The following is a 24,231-nucleotide window of genomic DNA, read 5'->3' as shown; positions in this document are numbered from 1 at the left end:
GGTCTGGATTGGGGCAGGTTTTTTTTTGTTGTACAGAACAGGGATTTCTGTAAACATGCTTCTCTCTTATTTAAGGCAAATAAAATCAAACTACTGTGACTAATATTAAACAAAGGAAACACAAGGGAAAGCCTGTCATTCAATAACTATTTAAACGTCAATGAACATGTGCTAAGATTCACCAGATGAATGCAGACAAAGACCAAAAACAAACTAACACACACTGTGGATTCAGTGACAAACCATACTGACCGTAGGCGTACACCATGCAGATATGAAAGCAGAAAACAGTGATAACATTTTCAAAACAAAAGGGACTCAACTTTGGGGATTCTACCTAGGGAACGTTCTATCCCTCACTTACTTTTCTGCTGCGAGAAATATTCCAGAAGCGCAGTCAGCCTTAAACTCTGGGTCACAGTGGTCCAGGAAGTAGAGCAGCTCTTTCATCATTCCTCGGACATTGCTGCCGTTAACCAAGGCAAAGCACAGGTCCATTGCACGCCTTCATGTGACAGAGACCAGAAGACACATGTTAAAATTGGATTGAGGCAAGTAATAATTTAACGCAATCTCCATTCAGAATGTCTGAAATTGGGTATCAAAAAAAGTGTTAAACAAGTACTGACCTCGACAAAACTTTGAAGCCATAAGGCAGAAGATGCAGTTTGCTTCAGTACCATTTCCTGCCACTAGAGGAAGTGTTAACATTTCTCTAATGTAATTTTCACAAATTCACCAGCCTTTCAGAACAGATTTAATGCCAGTTGAGACTCAGGAAAAACAGACAATATATGTCAGCACATTGGAATCTAGTCAAATAATTAAATATGGCTTCCATTTTTTTGCACCCAATTAAGCAATTTCACTCTCAGTGTACTTTATTGGAATATGAACAATATACACACAGCAGCGATTACAAAGCAACCAGGATAGATTAACTACCATGTAGGGTCTACTTTATTCTTTGAATGATATGCATCCCCACACACATTGGGAGAGTAAAGACGAGCTTGAAGGCCTCTGGGAAAGCCATGTACAGTATTTAGCAAGTACAAAGATATCAGCATGACTTTGCTGATGAATGTAATTGCACACAATCTCCTCCTTGTGTTGTATAAACCCCAGGAACTATGTTACAGTTTGTTTTGACTTGAGCTAAATGGAAACTGACTAAATACTAATCCCACCTTCATCTCTGCCAGGCTCCATGGGTTGCATGGGTAATGCATACCATTTGAAGAATGACGTCGACTCTACAAGATAGCTAAGTAGAGAGGAAAGCCTTTTCTGACCATTTCCAAATGCATTATAATTTCTCCATTTTTCTACAAACTTCTGGATCTCTGGTGAACAAATGGTACCCATGAGCTTGTAAGCAGGCTTTTCCAAACTGATTAGATCCTCACAAGTAGATTTGTTGATCAACACTACAGATCCATTTCTAGGAATGTTTGAGGAGAGCAGTATGTCAGATTAACATCCTATGTGATAGTCATCCTCCTAACACTTTCCCTGCAATGGAAAGCTATCAAATCTGGGGCTGGGTTACTATAACGAGAGCTCCCTTGATTCTAAATGGATCCTGTATACTGTCTATTTTGGGAATGGGTGCTGATAACTTGGTATATGGGACCGTATGAAAGCTGCTTGTTGTGTGTGTATATGAATCTGGAGGGAGTGTATTACTCCACAGTTAGGACTTCCTGGACTGAGCACAATGAGTTTTTGATCAAGCCATATGTTAAATGTCTCTACATTTGAAACTCCTCCATGGTTGGGGGCGGGGGGGAGTCCTGTTCCCAATCATCTGTGGGTTGACAGGGGTGGGGGGGGGGGCTGGAAAAGAGTTTCCCAAATGCTCCTTGTGGTTTGACTGGCTGGGAAAGTCCAGCTTGCACCCCTACACAAGGGAGCATGCATGTTAGTGAATCAGCCAGATTACAAATGAATGTGTTAAGAGAATCAAATCCTTCATGCAAGACAGTCTGCCATTTCTCTGGAGGCCCTGTATTGGAAATCTGATTGTGGAAGAGAAAAATCTATTCATGAGTTCAGGAGCTGTAGGAAGTGAGCAGGTGGTGGGGGTGCACAGGTGGGCCATGACCTAAATGCACATCTACCTGGAAAAGATGCCAGATCAGCACTGTTTTCTTCACATCTTCCTTCTAGGAAGGAATCAATGGATGCTTTTAGGGTAGCTCTGCCAGGTCTCCATGGAGAGAATCTGTGCCATTTATATCATGCATTGGGACATTTCACTATGTTAAAGATGCAAGTTGTTGTTGTTTATCGTTGGTTGCCTATCCTCCACTGTGGAGGCAGCAGGTACCAAGCCAGAACAGTCAATAGAGATACCTCCCCTATTAATTTTGGTGGGCATTCATTGATTCCTTCCTAGAAGGAAGATATGAAGAAAACAGTGCTGATCTGGCATCTTTTCCAGGTAGATGTGCATTTAGGTCATGGCCCACCTGTGCACCCCCACCACCTCCTCAGAGCCATATTTGTATTTGGGTTTATGTTCTATTTATCTATTCCTCGGAGTATGTAGTTCGAAAGGTGCCTGGTACAGACCAGTGGTGGGGAAGCCTCACTAACATATCTGAGTGTGAGTCTTTCATGGGTATTCCCGATCCGAGGGTGGCTGGGCACTGCTAAAACTAAAAGTTTCTTCCTTGGAGCAATCATTTATGTGATGCTCAGTACGGATCAATGCCAATATGTCCTTCAGAAAGAATGGTTTAAATTTTGGAGATCCTGTATCATCACAGAATTGGGTGGCATTCTTTTAATTTCTGAGACATAGGTTTGTGTATCGTCCAGACTGAAAGGATTAAAGACTGTTCTCTGTTGGCTGTGAAGATGCTACAAGAGAGGACTTTTTGATCAATCTTAACCCAGCTGGTGTGGGTTCACACAACACTGCCCAGAATTTGGCACAAACCAGAAGACCTGCTCCACAGACTGCAGGGATGGCTGGCTTGGGAAACGGAAACATCACACTTGTGTAGTGGGGTTGCATTTCTAATGTTGGTGTCGAGGTACATTGTTGAGGCGGAGGAGAAAGCGTGGCTTGGCACATGACCCGTACTATATCTGAGCGTTGAGCAATGAGTGCTTGGTGCTGCCACTGGGTGGCCGAATCAGAAAAGCATTCCCTTTTCTAGCACCAACATGTAAGTACAAAAACATTTAAATAAAAGAAAGGCACAGCATGATTGACAGTGCAATGATACTTTGATAAATCTATCGTTTTGTTTAAAACTAGTTGACACCTAGTGGGTCCTGCTCATGAAGAAAAATGGGATCAATAATGATAAACATTTTGATTTACAAAAAGGCTGGATTTAAACCATGAAATTCAAATGGAATCGCCTGAAATATACTAGAAATGGGTGCAGCCTCCTAAAGCAGCTAGAGTGCTGGGATCTGCCCACATGATAAATAATGAGCACATAGGCCCCATTTGTCTGGCCTACTCCATTTCCTGCATCAGGCTCTCTAATAGACGTAAATACACTGTTACTGCTATTGTGCCACCACAGCCACCACAGCAGCATGCGTCTACACAGAATTAATACATGAAATGACCAATGATCACTAATATCAATACCGGAATTTATTACATATTACCTATACAAAAGGCACTTTCCCAAACCAACTCTTCATTTAACATGCAAGTTAACTGAACCAATTACAGGCACAAGTGTATAAAAGCTGGAGAGGACTGGTTAAAGGCAAATTCAGCAGATCTCAGATATAACCTATTTATCTCCATTTCCCCCGAGCATAGTTGGTGAAGACAGAGTGGAACTGAGGGTGCAGACTAGGAGGTGCCTGGTTTAATTCCCAGTCTTTACTGAGTGTGCTAATCTCAGGTGAAGTGGCAGCAGAGCGGCACTAAAATAAACTCCAGCGTTCCTAGGCTATTGGGGGAGGGGGATATTTGCCAGAGTTCCCGCTCCAAAGTGGTAACTGATGATTCTTGCTGAAAAGTGTGTGGTGATGCCCTCCGTGATCATTCTGTGAACATTCGCTGTCTGGGTTCAAGCTTAAACAGCCACGTGGGTGAAGTGTTAAGAGGGCACTATGGAGTTGTAAGCCAGCAGGAGTCAATGTCTTGAGGAGGAGTGCAGAAAATGGGAAAGCAATAACTCTACTTTCTTGCTCCTGGAAGAATATAACTAACCATATTAGTAGTAAAACAGATGGCAAGATTGTGAACTGTGAGATTTCCAGTTGTAATACATGACACACAGTTCCAGACAATTAACGTGCGTCAATACCTCACTGAAACCGAAAAGCAGCAGCCCATCAAGGAACTGTGTTGGAGGAGAAACTGAAGTTAACCCATTACCACAAGGTCAAGTTCTGCTTTACAAGTCATATGACCATCACCTTTTAATGGAGACATCAAGGTCTGTGAGGCAGTCTACGATCGTACTCCGGTGTCGCTGCACCGCATTGTGGTCTGTCTGCACCATCTTCAACAGTGACGTCAATGCAACGTACCTTTCAGAGAAAGAATGCAAAAGCCTCAAAACAAGCTATTTACTGGCATGAAAATAAACTATTTTAAAAAAGAGGAAGTTGTGCACCCTTACAAAAACATGCATGTGACAAAAACATAGGAAGCACAAGACTTCTGTCATATAACAATGAGAATGGCAAAAAGGGAACCGTTTACTCAACAGAAATTTTCCAAGCTCTAGTACTGGGAACCCAAATCTTTGAGTTACAGAAATACAGAATGGTCCTGAATTTAGACATTTTTGAAGGAAACCAAGCTCGTTTCTGGGTGTCCCTCAGCTATCAAGAGGAGCAAAAAAATTGCGCAGGAGTTATTAAACACTACAGTTATCAAACAAGAGCCACCAAATCTTTGAAGGTGGCAGGACAAGTTGAGAAGGCTGTTAAAAAGGCATATGGGATCCATGGCTTTATAAATAGAGGCAGAGTACACAAAAGCAAAAAAGTTATGCTAAACCTTTATAAAACACTGGTTAGGCCCCAGGAAAGATGTCAAGGCCTTTGAAAAGGTGCAGAGGAGATTTACTAGAACGGTACCAGGGATGCAAAACTTCAGTTATGTGGAGAGACGAGAGAAGCTGGGACTTTTCTCCTTGGAGCAGAGAAGGTTCAGGGGAGATTTGATCGAGGTGTTCAAAATCATGAAGGGTTATGATAGAGCAAATAAGGAGAAAGTGTTTCCAGTGGCAGAAGGGTTGGTTACCAGAGGATACAGAGTTAAGGTAACTGGTAAAAGAACCAGACGCAAGACAAGAATTTTTTTTTAATGCAGTGAGTTATGATGTCCTGGAATGCACTGCCTGAAAGGGTGGTGGAAGCAGATTCAATAGTAACATTCAAAAGGAAACTGGATAAATACTGGAAGTGGCAAAATTTGCAGGGCTATGGGGAAAGAGCAGGGGAGTGGGAGTAATTGGAAAGCTCCTTCTGTGCTGCATCATTTTATGAAAGCAACAAGCTCATTAAGTACTTGGCTGTTTAAACAACTGAGAGATGTCTGCCTCACCTCCCCAAACAAATAAATATCAAAGAAATATATAGGGAGGAGGAGGAGAATTTGGTTTGGAGACTGAACCTTAGGACCCAATTGTTCTCTTGCATCAGTTGTGAGGGAGGATAGAAGTCAGTTGGATTGTTCCACACACGATCATATCTAAATCATTAATCATTTGGGCCTGCCTATGTCACATCATCACAAAGTGACCTGCTCTCAGGCATCAGAAATCGCTCAAACTGGCTGCTGGAAGACCATGGTGATTGTCTTCAATTTTCCCTCCCCATGAGAAGCTGTCTGACTTGGCCAGGTTGAGACCAGAAATTCAGTAAAATGCAAATCCATACCTTACCAGGTACAAATATTAGTCTGTATTGTAGCTGATTAGGAATAGGAGCAGGCCATTCAGCCCCTCAAGCCTATTCCACTATTCAAGTAGATCAAGGCTGATTTGTATATTAATCAGGTGCAAATCAGCCTTGTATATGGCACCACAGTGTTCCAATTTACTACGCACCCCTGCCTTTGTCAGTCTCAAATCATACTTTACAGCTGCCACTAATGAATTGAAAGCAGTAATCTGACTGGTGTTCAAATCATCTTCTAAACTGCTTGATCTTTGCGTTTGCAGTTCATATGATCGAATCCTCAAATGGATTATCTCCTTGTAATGTTGTTAATTTCTGTTTTGATCATTTTACATTTCATTATTGAAAATCTCATTATTTTATGAGCAGAGTTATAGTCACCACAGCGTTAAAGGGAAAACTTTTAATTAACTATTGGCAATGACATACTAACCGTAGTTTTGCCAACACTGTGCCTCAGCACCCAATGACGTTGAATAGTATAAGATTATGGTTCCCATGACTACTTTTACCCAGAAAAAACTCAAGTCAGAGGCAGTGCTACAGTTTACATCGAACACACAAAAATAAACCATTTCAGAAGTATAGACTTACCTAATATTTTTATCATTGTTTAGTAAAAATCTACCCAAAATATTTACAGCTAGAACCTGAGGATAAAAAAAAACACAAAACTTGGGTTATTACAACATTCACAACCAACATATCATTCAACAAAAAAAAATCTTAATTGCTAACCACTTGTTACACCAATTTGGACAAGTGAGTGTTTGACCGAACTATTTTCTTACCTATTCTCAAGGCGGTTGCTCCACAAGTGCTGGTAGCCCTCCAGTACTTCACCCAAGCACAATCCAAGTTCGAATAGTTTGGAAACACTCACCATGACAAAGTATTGGATGGCTGCCGGCACCCATGGAACTGTGCTCCAGCATGAGGAAAGGAGGCGAGTAAGTTGGGGGAAAGCTAACACTGCTATATAGTATGTAGCAATTATTACAATGAATGTGAGCTCATGTGGGGGTTCAAATAATAAATTGTTTGAGTGGTTATTAGGGCTGTAAATGGCATCCTCTGAATTGGAGTTTCTTTTCTTGTAATTTACCCATTATTCTCAATTTTTAAAAAATATTATTTTCATCAGTACTTCTATGTTTCTGCATTCTTTGTTGAGAAGGCAGACCTTTGGAAGTGCCATCTTCCATTATGCCTAATGCAGATATTCCCACTAAGAGTCGGAACTTGACAAGTGATGATTCACAGTACAAACCTGCAACCTGCCATCTCATGGCATCGCTCTCCAACAATGTCCTGCGCTTTCATGAAATGTTACATTTTTTGAGGACAGAGAAAGCATCCAAAAACTCTTGGATAAATGTGCCTTCACTTTTCTGGACCTCTGTCGTGCTGCGGATGACGATATCCAGTTTGTTTTGTGAGATTGGATAAACTGTCACTTGGAAAGGCATGGTTTAATCAGGGATAGTCAGCATGGATTTGTTCAGGGAAGGTCATGCCTTACAAATCTGATTAAATTCTTTGAGGTGACGACAAGGAGGATTGATGAGGGTAGTGCAGTGGATGTTGTCTACATGGATCTTAGTAAGGCATTTGACAAGGTCCCACATGGCAGACTGGTCAGAAAGGTAAAAGCCCATGGGATACAGGGAAATGTGGCGAATTGGATCCAAAATTGGCTCAGTAACAGGAAACAGAGTGAAAGTCGATGGATGTCTTTGAGAATGGAAATCTGTTTCCAGTGTGCCACAGGGCTCAGTGTTGGGTCCCTTGCTGTTTGTGGTATATATTAATGATTGGCAAATTTGCAGACAACACAAAAATTAGCCACGTGGTTGATAGTGAAGAGGATAGCTGTAAACTCCAAGAAGATATTAATGGGTTGGCGGAGTGGGCGGAAAAGTGGCAAATGGAGTTCAACCCGGAGAAGTGTGAAGTAATGCACTTAGGGAGGGCAAACAGTAAAAGGGAATACGCAGTAAACGGGAATATATTGAGAGGGGTAGAGGAAGTGTGAGACCTTGGAGTGCATGTTCACAGGTTCCTGAAGGTGGTAGTACAGATCGGTAAAGTTGTGAAGGCGGCATACGGAATGCTCTCCGTTATTAGCCGAGGTATAGAATACAAAAGCAGTGATGTAATGATGGAACTGTATAAAATGCTAGTAAGATCACAGATGGAGTATTGTGCGCAGTTCTGGTGACCACATTACAGGAAGGACGTAATTGCTCTGGAGAGAGTGCAGAGAAGATTTACAAGAATGTTGCCAGGGCTTGAAAATTGCAGCTACGAGGAGAGATTGGAGGCTGGAGTTGTTTTCCTTGGAGCAGAGGAGGCTGAGGGGAGACTTGATTGAGGTGTACAAAATTATGAGGGGCCCAGATAGAGTAGACAGGAAGTACCTGTTTCCCCTAGTGGTGAGTTCAAGAACTAGAGGACATAGATTTAAGCTGATTGGCAGAAGGATTAGAGGAGACATGAGGAGAAACTTTTTTACCCAGAGGATGGTGGGTGTATGGAATTCGCTGCCCGAATTGATGGTAGAGGCAGGGACACTCAACTCTTTTAAAAAGTACCTGGACCTGCACCTAAAATGCTGTAAGCTGCAGGGCTACGGACTGGGTGCTGGAAGGTGGGATTAGAATGGGCACCTGGTTGTTCTTCGAGCCGGCGCGGACCCGATGGGCTGAATTACCACCTTCTGTGCTTATCTTTTCTATGGTTCTATTAGTAAAGTCAGGTTGGCTGATGGGTACAGTGTTCCAACAGCCATCATGAGCCATCATTGTAAACTCTTCCACCTAGTAGGACATGTTCCGATTCTCCCTCACTCTTTGTGAAGAAGGGCTTGACCTCTACCGGATGTCTCCAATGCCTGAAATTGAGCATTCTGTCTGTACAGACACAGAAATGTAACTGACCATCCACGATGCCACGAGTTTGGATTGTAATGCTCTGCAGAAGCTATATATTTTTAAAAACCAGTTTCCTCGCTTCTTCCTCTTCCGGTATTGACTCTTGTTGGGATTAGTTCGAGAGATGCTCTCTATGCCTTATGCAGGTAGCCAAAATTAACAAGCGTGTCCTAATAGTGAGTGTAACAGACTGTTATGAGGGGTATCACAGCCAAGCTCAATCCTACTCTCAACCAACGTTCACCCACAGGCGCCATTGTATGAAAACAGGAGTGGCAACAGTGGCTAACATCTCCCTTCCCCAGCTCAGAGGCATCGAGGCCAAACGTATCACTCCAAGTGTGATGACAGATGAGTTCAGTTAGCTCAGCACAGTGTGAATCAAACTTAGGACCTTCCTGGTCTGTTTACTGATAACCAACAGCCATCGGAAGGGCCACCGTCTCTTTTTCAAAGCAACATGTTTAAAGTTTAATGTTGGATCACGAGGTAGTAATAGATGCCTCACAACTAGGATTGGAGCAACAGGATCCAGTGGTTGCTCCCTTCACAGTTAGAATTAGTTTAATCAGTTTGCTTCAATATATCCAAAACTATATAAATTCAGTAATAAGTAAATCTCACTTACCCTTAATCCACTTTCAGACTTAATGTCCATCACTGTTAACACAGTTTCGTATAAAATGGCATTGCCTACGTTTTTACTGGTTTCAGTGTTGGTAGCAACCTAAAATGAAAATACCATAATATAACAAAACTACAACAAATTTTAAATTCATGTCCACTTTGGAAATTATGAGAAAGGCATCATGGTTTGTGGGAAATGGATGACGGTCGCATTTATTCAAGCATGATCGGTTTATTACATCACTCAATACACATGCCTTGCAGAGCTCCCTGACAATCAGATGCTGGCTATTTCTATTAAACCCAAAAAAATCAAAAAGTGACATCACAACATAAGGAGGAGCAGCGGGGATTGATTCGTGTTTTTGGTGGTTAGTGTTAATTTATTGTGAGTATTTAGTTTATTGCTTGTGTTTTTTTTAAATTAGTTAACACTAAAACTCTAACCAAACAGTTAAATAGCCTTAAAACTTTAAATAACTGTTAGATAACATGGCATAGCTGAGGCTCATTGCATACACATCCTGTGCCATGTGGGAAGTCCAAAACACGCTGCGAGTCCTGGAAAACCACATGTGCAGGAAGTGCCGCCAACTGCTCGAGCTCAGAGTTTCTGACGTCACTACAGTACATGCGGGAAGCTGAGAGTTTCATGGATAGCACGTTTCAGGAGGTGGTCACCCCGCAGCTACAGAGAGTTCAGGGATTGGGTGACCAGCAGGAATACTAAGAGGAACCAGGCAGGTAGTGCAGGTATCCCCTGGGCATGTGGCACTCACAAACCAGGTATTCAATACCAGCGAGGGTGGTGACACCTTGGGGGAGTGCAGTCGGAAGCAAATCCATGGCACTGTGGGAGACTCAGCTGCACAGGGAAGGTCACAAGTGTAGAAATGCAATTGCTATAGGGGATTAGAAAGGGGGTTAGACAGGTGTTTCTGCAACCATTGACGTGAGTCCCAAATGGTGTGCCTGGTGTCAGGTTAAAGGATAGCACTGAACTGGTGCAGGACATGCTGCGAGGGGAAGGGGAACAGACAGAAGTCGAGGTCCATGTTTGAACAAATGACACAGGTAGGAAAAGGGTTGAGGTCCTACAGGCAGAGTTTCAGGAGCTAGGAAAAAGATTAAAGAATAGGACCTCAAAAAGGTGGTAATCTCCGGATTACTCCCAGTGCCACATCCTGAGTACAGAAACAGGAAGATAGTGCAGGTGAATGGATGACTGGAGAAGTAGTGCAGGAGGGAGGGCGTCAGATTCGTGGAACATTGGGGCCAGTTCTGGGGCAGGAGGGACAAGCCGGACGGGTTGCACCTGAACAGGGTTGGGACCAATGTCCTCGCCAGGAGGTTAACTAGTGCTGTGGGGGGGGATATTAATTTGGCTGGGGTGGGGGCACCAGGACGTAGCAGCAGAGAGGAGAGACAAGGTGCACAGAAAACTAGGAGGGACAAACAACAGAACAAATAGTGTAGCAAAAGCAGGAATTGGATGGAGGAAAAAAGTAAAGCCGACTAGCATGGGTTGGAATGCATGTGTGTTACTATGAGGAGTGTTACAAATAAGGTTGACAAGCCACAGGCGCAAGTTGCCACATGGGGTTATGATATAGTGATATAATGGAGACCTGGCTTAACCTGGATTGGAATGGGAACTAAACATTCCTGGCTACAATGTATTCAGGAGGGATAGGGAAGGAAAAAAGACGGGGGACGGGGGAAGAAATGGAAGTATTGATCAAGGATAATATTACCGTTCTACAGTGGTACTATATACCAGAGGGTTCAAAGACTGAATCCATTTGATTAGAGTTAAGGAACAGAAAAGGAGCTGTTACAATGCTGAGTTTATTGCCAGAGGCCCCCAAATAGTGAGGAGATAGAGGAGCAAATCTGTCGGCAAATTTCAGAGAAATGTAAAAACAATAGAGCAGTAATATTAGGGGACTTCAATTACCCTAATATTAACTGGGGGGGTGGGGAGAAAGAGTGTAAAGGGCAAGGAGCGTTAAGAATTCCTAAAATGTGAACAGTAGTTCTGGGAATAATGTAGGGCAAGTGGAACGTGTTTCAGTGGGAGAACATCTGGGTAATAGTGATCAGAATATAATTATGTTTAAAGTAGTTATGGAAAGGGACAAAGAAAAATCAACGGTGAAAATACTCAACTGGAAGAGAGTCAATATCAGTGATTTGAGAAGGGATCTAGCACAGATGGACTGGAAACAAAGATTGGAAATGAGTAATGGCAGGCCTTCAAGGCAGAGATAGTTCAGGTACAAACCAAGCATATTCCCATGAGGAAAGATGGGCATTCAAAGCTAGAACTCCCTGGATGACAAAGGAAATAGAGGTTGAAATAAAACAGAAAAAGGAAGTTTCTGACAAATGTCAGGTACAGAATATGGTCGAAAACCAGGCAGAATACAGAGAATGCATTGGGAAATTGATTAAGGATTTTAGAAGGGCAAGGAGAGAGTATGAGAAAAGACTAGCAGGTAACATAAAAGGGAACCCAAAATCTTTCATAAACATATAAAAAGTAAAAAGATAGTTAAAGGAATGGTGGGACCGATTAGGGACAAAAAAGGAAATCTTCTTGTGGAGGCAGAGGGCATGACTAAGATACTGAATGAGTACTTGCATCGCTTTTCACAAAAGATGATGAAGTTAATGTCGCAGTGGAGGGTGGGGGCGGAGTAGAGATATTGGATAGGATAAAAATAGATACAAAGGAGGAGCTAAGTAGATTAGCTTTGCTCAAAGTTAACAAGTCACCCGGTCCAGATGGGCTGCTGAGGAAAGCTAGGGTGGAGATAGCAGAAGCACTGACCACAGTCTTTCAATCCTCCTTGGATATGGGAGTGGAGCCAGAGGACTACAAATGTTACACCCCTGTTCAAAAAAGGGCAGGGGGGATAAACCTGGTAACTACAGGTCAGTCTAACATCAGTGGTGGGAAAATTACTAGAGACCACTGACAAGCACAAAATTAATTCTCACTTGGAGAAACATGGATTAATGTGCGACAGCCAGCATAGATTTGTTAAAGGCAAATCATGTCTGACTAATTTGATTGAGTTCTTTGATGAAGTAACAGAGGGTTGATGAACATACGAACATAAGAAATAGGAGCAGGAGTAGGCCAATCGGCCCCTCGAGCCTGTTCCGCCATTCAATAAGATCATGGCTGATCTGATCCTAACCTCAAATCTAAATTCATGTCAAATTTCCTGCACGTTCCCCGTAACCCCTAATTCCCTTTGCTTCTAGGAAACTGTCTATTTCTGTTTTAAATTTATTCAATGATGTAGCTTCCACAGCTGCCTGGGGCAGCCTTCTGGAAGTCTAAATACACTACATCCACTGGTTCCCCTTTATCCACCCTGTACTTTATGTCCTCAAAGAACTCAAGCAAATTTGTCAGACATGACTTCCCCTTCGTAAAGCCATGCTGACTTTGTCCTATTAAATTATGTTTATCCAAATGTTCCGCTGTCTCCTTAATAATAGACTCTAAAATTTTACCCACCACAGATGTTAGGCTAACTGGTCTATAATTTCCAGCCTTCTGCCTACTACCCACTACCCTTTTTAAATAAGGGTGTTACATTAGCAGTTTTCCAATCTGCCGGGACCTTTGCCGAGTCCAGAGAATTTTGGAAAATTATTACCAAAGCATCCACAATCCCGACTGCCACTTCCCTCAAGACCCTGGGATGTAAGCCATCAGGTCCAGGGGATTTATCCGCCTTGAGTCCCATTAATTTACTGAGTACCAATTACTTAGTGATTTTAATCGTATTTAGCTCTTCCCCCCCTAGAGCCCCCTGTTTGTCCAGTGTTGGGATATTCTTAGCGTCCTCTACCGTAAAGACTGAAACAAAATATTTGTTCAGCATTTTTGCCATCTCCATGTTTCCCACCATTAATTTCCCGGTCTCATCCTCTAAGGGACCTACGTTTGCCTTAGCCACCCTTTTTCTTTTTATATAACTGTAGAAACTCTTGCTATCTGTTTTTATATTTTTTGCTAATTTATTTTCATAATCTATCTTCCCTTTCTTAATCAATCCTTTAGTTACTTTTTGCTGTCTTTTGAAGACTTCCCAATCTTCTATCCTCCCACTAAGTTTTTAGTCGGATACTATCCTTAATTTCTTAATGAAGGTAGTACAGTAGAAGTATACATGAACTTTGAAAAAATATTTGAAAAAGTACCACATAACAAACTTCGGGAAATAGAAGCATATGGTATTAAAGGGACAGTGATAACTTGGGTACATAATTGGCTAAGGGACAGGAGGCAGAGAGTAGTGGTGAACAGATGTTTTTCTAACTGTAGAGAAGTATGCAGTGGGGTCCCCCAGGGGTTGTTATTAGGACCATTGCTTTTCTTGTTATATATAAATGACCTAGACTTGGGTATAGGGAATACAATTTTGAAGTTTGCAGATGATACAAAACTTGGCAATGTAGTAAATAGTGAGCAGGATAGTAGCAGACTTCAGGAGGACAGACAGACTGGCGAAATGGGCAGACACATGGCAGAGGCAATTTAATGCAGATAAGTGTGAAGTGATGTACTTTGGGAGAAACAACATGGAGAGGCAGAATAATCTAAATGATACTATTTTGAGGGGGTGCAAGAGCAGAGGGACCTGGGGATGCACATTCACAAATCTTTGCAGATGGCAGGGCAAGTTGATAAGGCGGTTAAGAAAGCATATGGGATACTTGACTTTGTAAATAGGTGCAGTGAATACAAAAACAAGGAAGTCATGCTAAACTTCTACAAATCACTGGTTAGGCCTCAGCAGGAGTACTGCGTATAATTCTGGGCACTATACTTTTGGAAGGATGAAAAGGCCTTGGAGAGGGTACAGAGGAGGTTTACCAGGATGATACCAGGGATGAGAGACTTCAGTTTTGTGGAGAGATTGGAGAAGTTGGGATTCTTCTCCTTAAAGCAGAGAAGGTTAAAGGGAGACCTAATAGAGGTATTCAAAATTATGAGGGGGTTTGATAGAGCAAGTTGGGAGTATCTGTTTCTTCTGGCAAGTGGGTCAGTAACCAGAGGTCATAGATTTAAAATAATTGCCAAAAGAACTAGAGGGAAAATTAGGAGATATTTTTCATCAAGGTTAAGATCTGGAACGCACTACCTGAAAGGGTGATGGAATTAGATTCCATAGGAACTTTCAAAAGTCAATTGGACATGAACTTGAAGAGGACTAATCTATGGGGAAAAAGCTGGGGTCTGGGACTAAATTGGACACCTCTTGGCACAGGCACACAGGCTGAATGGCCTCCTTCTGTGCTGTAAGATTCTATGGTTTGTTCTGCAGCACAACATCATTACAGACAGAGTTCGCGCAGTTGGTGTTTGAAACGTCAATGTGGAAGGGAACTATAAACAGAATCTAACTGAATTTCAAGAACATAGTAAACTGATACCAGGAAATGTTTGCGCAGGCATGACCTGATCTCAGAGTTCAAACATCTTGTAAACTGCTGGAGTAGTTCACAATATCATAATCTGCCTTAAAGAATTTTCCGGTATAGATATATATATTATATATATATAAAAAAATATAAAACAAGGGGTGAGTTTTTTCCCTCCCCTGAAGAGGTTGCTCTCCAGTATCTTGTCCAAGTGCCCACCCTTCATGTCTGAGCCATGAGTGAGTGTTGGGAGGCTATCTGGCCATGGCAGTGTCATAGTCAAGACTGATCCTGTCGTTACTCAATGTTCACACATGCACTTTCGGGCAGGGGTAACCGGATAATGTTCAGGAGTGGGAATTAATTGCTGCTTTTTCCCCATCCCTAGCCCAGAGATGGGGAGGCCAATATTTGCATTTCAAATGCTGCCAAGGATAAGATCAGATAACTTGGCACAGGCTAGGGATCAAAGCTGGGACATTCTGGCCTGTGACTTATTGCTACACTGGCTGGTGCTTTGTAATATCTTTTCTACCACGACAAATAAGTCTTGGTTACATTGGAATACCTGCAATCTGCACAGAAGGAATCTGGACAGATCTGACCAATCAGTGGAATTTTCAATATTTTTAACGCTAGGAAGATAAATAGAGAACAAACGGACATTGAGGGGTGCAAGAGCACGACATGGCTCCAATAACCCTGGAGAATTTAAGAATCTGACATAACTTTGTGGTCAAGGTATCAACCGTGGAGTGAAACCTGAAAGATTTACAACTTTTAAACTCCCGAATTTATATTATGGCCTTTTACTCTGTCTGCCATCCAGAACTTTACAATCAAAACGCGAATCAATAATCTGTGCCATTGATGGTAATTCCTGTCATTTCAACACAGATTGTGCCTAAGACGACAAAAGGTCAGCCACCTGAAACGTTAACAGTTTCTTTCTCCACAGATGCTGCCTGACATGCTGAGTATTTCCAGCATTTTCTGTTCTTATTTCAGATTTCCAGCATCCGCAATATTTTGCTTTTAACTGTAATTACTGTCGCAGTATCACTAAAAATGTGGTCAAAGATGATTGCTGTTAGAAAATAATAAGACAATTCTATTGCAGCTCTGAGGAAATTAAAAGTATAGTGTACAATATGTTGCAGGAACAAGCTCAGGACTCCACTAGCTGTATCCTTGTGGGTACAAGCTATTAAGAACTCTCCAAGTGTTCCTGCCTCGTACTTTTGCCCAGTTACCACTAATAGTCAAGGATTAAAAGTACAAGATCTTATAATGAAAGGTCACAAATGAAGCATTAACCTTTCTTTCCCTTTCAAATGTTAATTTATCTGCTGTGTATTTCCAGCATTTTTTGTTTTTCTCACTAATAGTCATTTCTTAAAGGGGAAGGAAATTCCCCTATTTTCAGTTTGGAAAATAATCAAACAAAATGTTATCGCTAGCATGGAGAACCAAGTCTGTTTTCAACCCCTTGTTTTTCTAACGCCTTTTGACTGCTTGAGATGACTTTTGTGTATTTTTAAAGCAGTTATTCATCTCTCTGCAGATTGCCAAAAAAAAACCTTTTCAAGTCTATTGATTGCCTCTCTGGGTGAAGTCAGTATACCTCCCTTCACCCTCGATGGCTCCAGAGGCTTTGGGGGAGGGTGGGAAGGAAGGAGGCAGGTTGAAGTTAAGGGTTTTTTTTGGCCCGGGGGGGGTGGGGGGGAAGCAGCTGCATCCAGGGTATCGGTCTCTCTTTTTGGGTGTTGACAGATGTTCCGCGTTTCCAGAATTTGCTGTTTTTATTTCAGATTTCCAGTTTTACTTTTTATTTCTCCTGTTTGATTCACCTCCATTTTGTGTGCATCATCCCTATGCCTTACTCAACTATATTCACAGCTTTTTGTTCTTTTGCCTTTTTATTGCCTCATTCAAAAAAAACGGTTTTGGTGGTCAACTGTTTCTCTACAACAGGCTGCCTTGGCTTCCGCCCTGCTGTCCCTTCCCCTGCCATTTGGTTGTGTTCAATGCTATTAAGTGGTTCGCCCTTCTTCCAGTTCTGATGAAGGTTCGACAGCTGAAGCATTAACCTAACATTTTTCTTTGAGGGATCGTTGTATTTCATGTATTTTTATTTCTTTGACTGTTAACCGTTGAACACCCCCTCCTCTGTGCTTGCGACTGTGCTGGCTTTTTGGTAGGGCGGTCCAAAAACCAGGCAGATAGCATTGTATCTTTTAAAGGAAGAGTAGATAAACATATGAAGCAGAGGAAAATACAGGGATATAGGGTCAGAACAGGACAGTGGGATTAATTTTGGATTGTTGTAGTAAAGAGTTGGCACAGACATGATGGGCCGAATGGCCGCCTTCTGTGCTCTAAGCTTATATGGTTCTAAACTTAGCTATACTGCCCTGTGCGCTCTCAGTAGCTCTGTAAGTCCCTCCTTTTCAATTTTTTTTCCCTTAAAAGATGCAATCGTCTCAGCCTCAACTGCTCTCTATGGTAAAACATTCCATGCTCTAACAACTCTCTGCGTAAAGAGATTTCTCCTTATGACAATTTTAAATGAATCTCCCCCCATCGCTGAGGGGATGGAAATTCTTGGCAACTAATTCTTTTATATTGGTGTTTTGCCCCCTCCTGCCACATGGACCTTGTACACTGTGAAGTCGGCAGCAATTGCAAGGTAAACTTGCTGGATTCGCCATGTCAGGAAGTTGGGATACTGTTTTTCTAAACTGGGTCTTCCCAACAGCTGGCCTTAGTGTCTTGGTGGCTGTCCTTAAGCATACCTGGCAAGCTTACTCACGAGCTGCCAGAGAAACATAAAAGCAGTTTCAGAAGGAGCTTGTTTATTTTGTGATATTTAAATGGAAGGATCCAGTCAAAACATTAGACAATCTTTTTGCTTTCCAAATTCTGATGTCTCTGTCATGTATTACTAGCATCTTCTGTTTTATTTCCGATTTCCACCATTTGAAGGAGCCCTTATCCCTGTATTTTCCTCTGCTTCATATGTTTATCTACTCTTCCTTTAAAAGACACAAAGCTATCTGCCTAATTTTTGGGTTGCTCTAGCAAAAAGCCAGCACAGACACAATGGGCCTAATGTCCTTCTGTGCTCTAGGCATCTAGTTTTAAGATAAAGAGCATAATGCTTCTCTGCAATCCTGACAATTTTACAATTATTCAGCAGGGAAGCCTTTCAAACCAATTCAGTCCCATTTTGACCAGCAGGAGCTCCAGTGGCCAGGGATAGAATATGCCATTTTTTTTTTTTGTGGAAACTTAAAAACATTGCAGAAAAATAAGATCTAAATATCTCTTTCCTGTCCAGGAATAATTTGCTTCAAAGCTACTTGAAGGTAAATCAGTGTCAGAGCAGTGGGAGACAAAGGGGTTCAGGGTAAACATGTTCCCACAAAGAAAAAGGGGCAGCCAAATCTAGAGCCCCCTGGATGTCAAGAAGCATTCAGGGTAAGATGAGGCAGAAAAAAAGCCCATGATAGACACCAGGAACTCAATACTACAGAAAGCTTAGAAGAGTATACAAAGTGCAGGGGTGAAGTTAAAAAGGAAATTAGGAAAGCAAAGAGAGGGCATGAAAAAATATCAGCAGATAAAATCAAAGAAAACCCAAAGATGTTTTATAAATGCACCAAGAGCAAGAAGATAACTAAGGAAAGAGTAGGGCCTATTAGAGACCAGAAAGGTAAACTATGTGTGGAGGAGGAAGATGTGGGTATGGTTCTTAATGAATACTTTGCATCTGTCTTCACAAAGAAAAGGGATGACGCAGGGACTGAAGTTAAGGAGGAGGAGTGTGATATATTGGATGGGATAAACAGTGAGAAAGGAAGTATTAAGGGGAATAGCATTAAGTGGATAAATCACCAGGGCCAGGTGAAATTATCGCAGGCTGTTCAAAGAAACCAGGGAGGAAATAGCGGAGGCTTTAACAATCATTTTCCAAACTTCACTGGATACAGGTGTAGTGCCGGAGGATTGGAGGACTGCTAACGTCAGCCTAACCTCAGTGGTGGGCAAATTATTAGAATCAATTCTGAGGGACAGGATAAACTGGTCACTTAGAAAGGCACAGACTAATCAAGGACAGTCAGCACAGATTTGTTAAGGAGAGGTCATGCTTAACTAACTTGATTGAATTTTTCAAGGTGACAAGGAAGATCGATGAGGGTAGTGCAATTGATGTAGTCTACATGGATTTTAGAAAGGCTTTTGACAAGGTCCCACATGGCACATTGGTCAAAAAAGTAAAAAGGTCCAAGGGACCCAAGAGAATGTGGCAAATTGGATCCAAAATTGCCTCAGTGGCATGAAACAAAGGGTAATGGTTGACGGGTGTTTTTGCGACTAGAAGGCTATGTCCAGTGGGGTGCCGCAGGGCTCAGTACTAGGTCCTTTGCTTTTTGTGGTATACATTAACGATTTGGACTTAAACATAGGGTGCATGAATAAGAAATTTGCGGATGACACAAAGATAGGCCGTGTGGCTGATAGTGAGGAGGAAAGCTGTAGGCTGCAGGAAGATATCAATGGATTGGTCAGATGGGCAGAAAAGTGGCAAATGGAGTTCAATCCTGAGAAGTGAGAGGTAATGCATTTGGGGAGGGCAAACAAGGCAAGGAAATACACAATAAATGGGAGGATACTGAGAGGTGTAGAGGAAGTAAGGGTCCTTGGAGTGCATGTGCACAGATCCCTGAAGGTAGCAGGACAGGTAGATAAGGTGGTTAAGAACGCATATGGAAGCTTTCCTTTATTAGCCGAGGCATAAAATATAAATGGTATGGAGATGCCGGTGATGGACTGGGGTGGACAAATGTAAGGAGTCGTACAACACCAGGTTATAGTCCAACAGCTTTATTTGAAATCACAAGCTTTCGGAGCTTTGCTCCTTCGTCAGGTGAGTGCAGGGTTCCATAAAGGCACAGCATATGTTCTCTGACTATATATGCTGTGCTTTTATGGAACCCTGCACTCACCTGACGAAGGAGCAAAGCTCCGAAAGCTTGTGATTTCAAATAAAGCTGTTGGACTATAACCTGATGTTGTACGACTCCTTACATAAAATATAAAAGCAGGGATGTTATACTGGAACTGTATAAAACACTAGTTAGGCCACAGTTTGAGTACTGCGCACAGTTCTGGTCACCACATTACAGGAAGGATGTAATTGCACTGGAGAGGGTGCAGAGGAGATTTGAGGATGTTGCCAGGACTGGAGAATTTTAGCTATGATAACAAATTGGATAGGCTGGTGTTGTTTTCTTTGGAACACAGGAGGCTGAGTGGTGATTTGATTGAGGTGTATAAAATTATGAGGGGCCTAGATAGAGTGGATAGGAAGGACCTATTTCCCTTAGCAGAGAGGTCAATAACCAGGTGGCATAGATTTAAAGTGATTGGTAGAAGGATCAGAGCAGAAATTAGGAAAATTCTCACCTAGAGGGTGGTGGGGGTCTGGAACTCGCTGCCTGAGTGGGCAGTAGAGGCAGAAACCCTCAACTCATTAAAAAAAATACCTGGACATGCACCTGAAGAGCTGTGACCTGCAGGGCTAAGGACTAAATGTGGGAAAGTGGGATTAGGCTGGGTGGCTCGTTTCTCAGTCAGCGCAGACATGACGGGCCGAATGGCCTCCTTCTGTGCCGTAAATTTTCTATGATTCTAAAAAAACCCTCCAATTTGGAAGTTGAGACAAAGTACATGAAAATGGGCTTTCACATCTGGTCAGAGTTCAAATCCAGCCCAAATTACTAGGAATGATATCTATTAAGCATAGCTCTCAATCCAAGTCCCAGTGGGATGTGCAACCACATTGCAAAACTGTTGATAATTCATTTATTTTTCTCCCTTATGGAAGCACTGAACCTCTCTTCTGCAGCTCTCTGAGGCCCTGGAGTACACAATGAGGGAAATCACAGGCAGAAACATGAGCAGTTTATTGGTGTGCCTGTGAGTGTAGTGGTGCATTCATGGCTTTTATCGTGGCACTGAATGCAGTGAAGTCTTGGAAGTTTGTTGGCAATAACACTGTTACTTTCTTTCACTGTAATCAGTGTAAAGTTTTGAAGGATGCAAAGTAAAACATAGAAAATAGGAGCAAGAGTAGGCCATTTAAAATAATCATGGCTGATCGTCTAACTCAGTACCCTGTTCCTGCTTTTTCCCCATATCCCTTTAGCATTAAGAAATATATCTATCTCCTTCTTGAATACATCTGCCTTCTGTGGTAGGGAATTCCACAGGTTCACCACCCTCTGAGTGAAGAAATTTCTCCTCATCTCTGTTCTAAATGGCATACTCCGTATCCTGAGACTGTGACCCTTGGTTATGGACTCCCCAGCCATCGGAAACATCCTCCCTGCATCTAGTCTATCTAGTCCTGTTACAATTTTATATGTTTCAATGAGATCACCTCTCATTTTTCTAAATGCTAGTGAATATAGGCCTAGTCAACCCATTCTCTCCTCCAGTTTACCAGGAATCAGTCTGGTAAACCTTCGTTGCACTACCTCCATGGCAAGGACATCCTTCCTCAGATAAGGAGACCAAAAATGCACACAATACTCCAGATGTGGTCTCACCAAGGCCCTGTATAATTGCAGTAAGACATTCCTGCTCCTGTACACAAATCCTCTTGCAATGAAGGCCAACATACTATTCGCCTTCCTAATTGCTTGCTGCACCAGAATGCTTGCTTTCAGCGACTGGTGTACAAGGACACCCAGGTCTTGTTGCACCTCCCCTTTTCCCAATCTATCACCATTCAGATGATAATCTGCCTTTCTGTTTTTACAACCAAAGTGGATAACCTCATATTTATCCACGTTATACTGCATCTGCCATGTTCTTGCCCACTCACTCAATTTGTCTAAATCACATTGGAGCCTCTTTGCATCCTCCTCACAGCTCACATTCCACCCCAGCTTTGTGTTGTCTGCAAACTTGGAAATGTTACATTTAGTTCCCTCATCCAAATCATTGATTATACATTATGAATAGCTGGGGCCCAAGCACTGATCCCTGCGGTACCCCATTAGTCACTGCCTGCCACCGGGAAAAAGACCCGTTTATTCCTACTCTGTTTCCTGATCGTCAACCAATTCTCAATCCATGCCAGTATATTCCCCCCAATCCCATGTGCTTTAATTTTGCACACTAACCTCGTGTGGGATCTTATCAAAAGCCTTCTGAAAATCCAAATACACCACATCCACTCGTTCTCCCCTATCTATTCTACTAGTTACATCCTCAAAAAACTCCAGTAGATTTGTTAAGCATGATTTCCCTTTCATAAACCCATGCTGACTTTGTCCAATCCCATTAATGCCCTCCAAGTGTCCTGTTATCACATCTTTTATAATAGACTCTAGCATAGACTACTGATGTTAGACTAACTGGTCTGTAATTCTCTGTTTTTTCTCTCCCTCCTTTTTAAAAAAAATAGTAGGGTTACATTTGCCACCCTCCAATCTGTAGGAACTGTTCCAGAGTCTATAGAATTTTGGAAGATGATCACCAATGCATCCACTATTTCCAGGGCCACTTCCTTTAGTACTCTGGGATGTAGATTATCAAGCCCTGGGATTTGTCAGCCTTTAGCCCCATTAATTTCCCTAGCACTATTTTTTTTTACTAATACTGGTTTCCCTCAGTTCCTCCCTCTCACTCGACCCTTGGTTCCCTAACATTTCTGGGAGGTTATTTGTGTCCTCCTTTGTGAGGACAAAACCAAAGTATGTGTTTAATTGTTCTGCCATTTCTTTGTTCCCCATTGTAATTTCCCCCATTTCTGAACTACATTTGTCTTCATTAATGTCTCTTGACATATTTATAGAAGCTTTTACACAGTCAGTTTTTATGTTCCCTGCTAGTTTACTCTCATACTCTTTTTCCACTCTTAAACAATCTTTGGCTTGCTGCTTTTTCTGGCAATTTTATATGTCTCCTCTTTGGATCTAATACTATCCCTAACTTCTTTTGTAAGCCACGGTTGAGCCACTTTTCCTGTTTTATTTTTGCGCCAGACAGGAATGAATAATTGTTGTAATTCCTCCACACTTAAAAATATTAGCTAGTGTCTATCTACCGTCACCCCTTTTAGTAAAGTTCCCCAATCTATCATAGCCAACTCGCACCTCATACTTTCGTAATTTCCTTTATTTAGATTCAGGACCCTAGTTTCGGATTCAACTACTTCACTCTCCATCTTAATGAGGAATTCTATCATGTTATGGTCACTCTTCCCTAAGGGACCCCGCACAACAAGATTGTTAATTAATCCTTTCTCATTGCACAATACCCAGTCAAGGATCGCCTGTTCTCTAGTTGGTTCCTCAACGTATTGGTTTAGAAAACCATCACGTACACACTCCAGGAATTCCTCCCCCACACTATTATTGCTAATTTGTTTTGACCAATCTATACATAGGTTAAAGTCACCCATGATTATAGCTGTACCCTTCTCGCATGAGTCTCTAATTTCCTCTTTAATGCCCTCTCCTACATCTCCACTACTGTTTGGGGGTCTATAGACAACCCCCACCAAAGTTTTCTGCCCCTTGGTGATTCTTAGCTCCACCCATACAGATTCCACAGTGATTTTCCGAGCCAATATCCTTCCTCACTATTACTGATTTCCTCTTTTACTAACAACGCTACCCCACCTTTTTGCCTGTCCTTCCTAAATATTGAATATCCCTGGATGTGCAGTTCCCATCCTTGGTCACCCTGCAGCCATGTCTCCGTAATCGCAACTATATCATAACCGTTAATATCTATCTACGCTGTTAATTCATCTACCTTATTGCGAATGCTTCGTGCATTATGACAATGCCTTTAGACTTGTCTTTTTAAGATTGCTCGTCATCTTAGTTTTATTTTGCACATGGCCCTATTTGTTTATCGCCTTGTTTTCTCTGCCTTCCACTACTGCTTCTTCCTTTTCCGTCTTTTGTTTCTATCCTTGTTTCCCCCTCCTGTCTCCCTGCTCAGGTTCCCATCCCCCTGCCATTCTAGTTTAAACCTTCCCCAACAGCACTAGCAAACACCCCCGCGAGGAAATCGGTCCTGGCCCTGCTCGGGTGTAACCCATCCCGCTTGTACAGGTCCCACCTTCCCCAGAACCGGTCCCAATATCCCAGGAATCTAAATCCCTCCCTCCTACACCATCCCTCCAGCCATGCATTCATCTGGTCTATTCTCCTGTTCCCTTACTCACTAGCATGTGGCACTGGTAGTAATCCTAAGTTCACTACCTTTGAGGTCCTGCTTTTTAATTTATCTCCTAACTCCTTAAATT

The 24,231-nt window shown here is 42.2% G+C and overlaps 1 protein-coding gene across 1 annotated transcript in view; it reads right to left on the bottom strand.

Moving 5' to 3' along the window:
* LOC137335333 (AP-1 complex subunit gamma-1-like) overlaps nucleotides 1-24,231 on the bottom strand; it is a 133,486-nt gene that overhangs the window by 38,805 nt on the left and 70,450 nt on the right. Inside the window, exons 9-12 of the mRNA XM_068000661.1 lie at nucleotides 9,457-9,555; nucleotides 6,490-6,545; nucleotides 4,402-4,515; nucleotides 365-505 (exon numbers count right to left, since the gene is read on the bottom strand). Of these exons, the coding sequence (XP_067856762.1) occupies nucleotides 365-505; nucleotides 4,402-4,515; nucleotides 6,490-6,545; nucleotides 9,457-9,555 (410 nt within the window). The remainder of the gene's footprint in view (nucleotides 1-364; nucleotides 506-4,401; nucleotides 4,516-6,489; nucleotides 6,546-9,456; nucleotides 9,556-24,231) is intronic.

This window comes from Heptranchias perlo, chromosome 19 (genome assembly GCF_035084215.1).
Source record: "Heptranchias perlo isolate sHepPer1 chromosome 19, sHepPer1.hap1, whole genome shotgun sequence".
In the NCBI taxonomy this organism is placed as follows: domain Eukaryota; kingdom Metazoa; phylum Chordata; class Chondrichthyes; order Hexanchiformes; family Hexanchidae; genus Heptranchias; species Heptranchias perlo.
The sequence above is the reverse complement of the archived record's forward strand: the minus strand, read 5'-3'. Positions and strand labels throughout refer to the sequence as shown.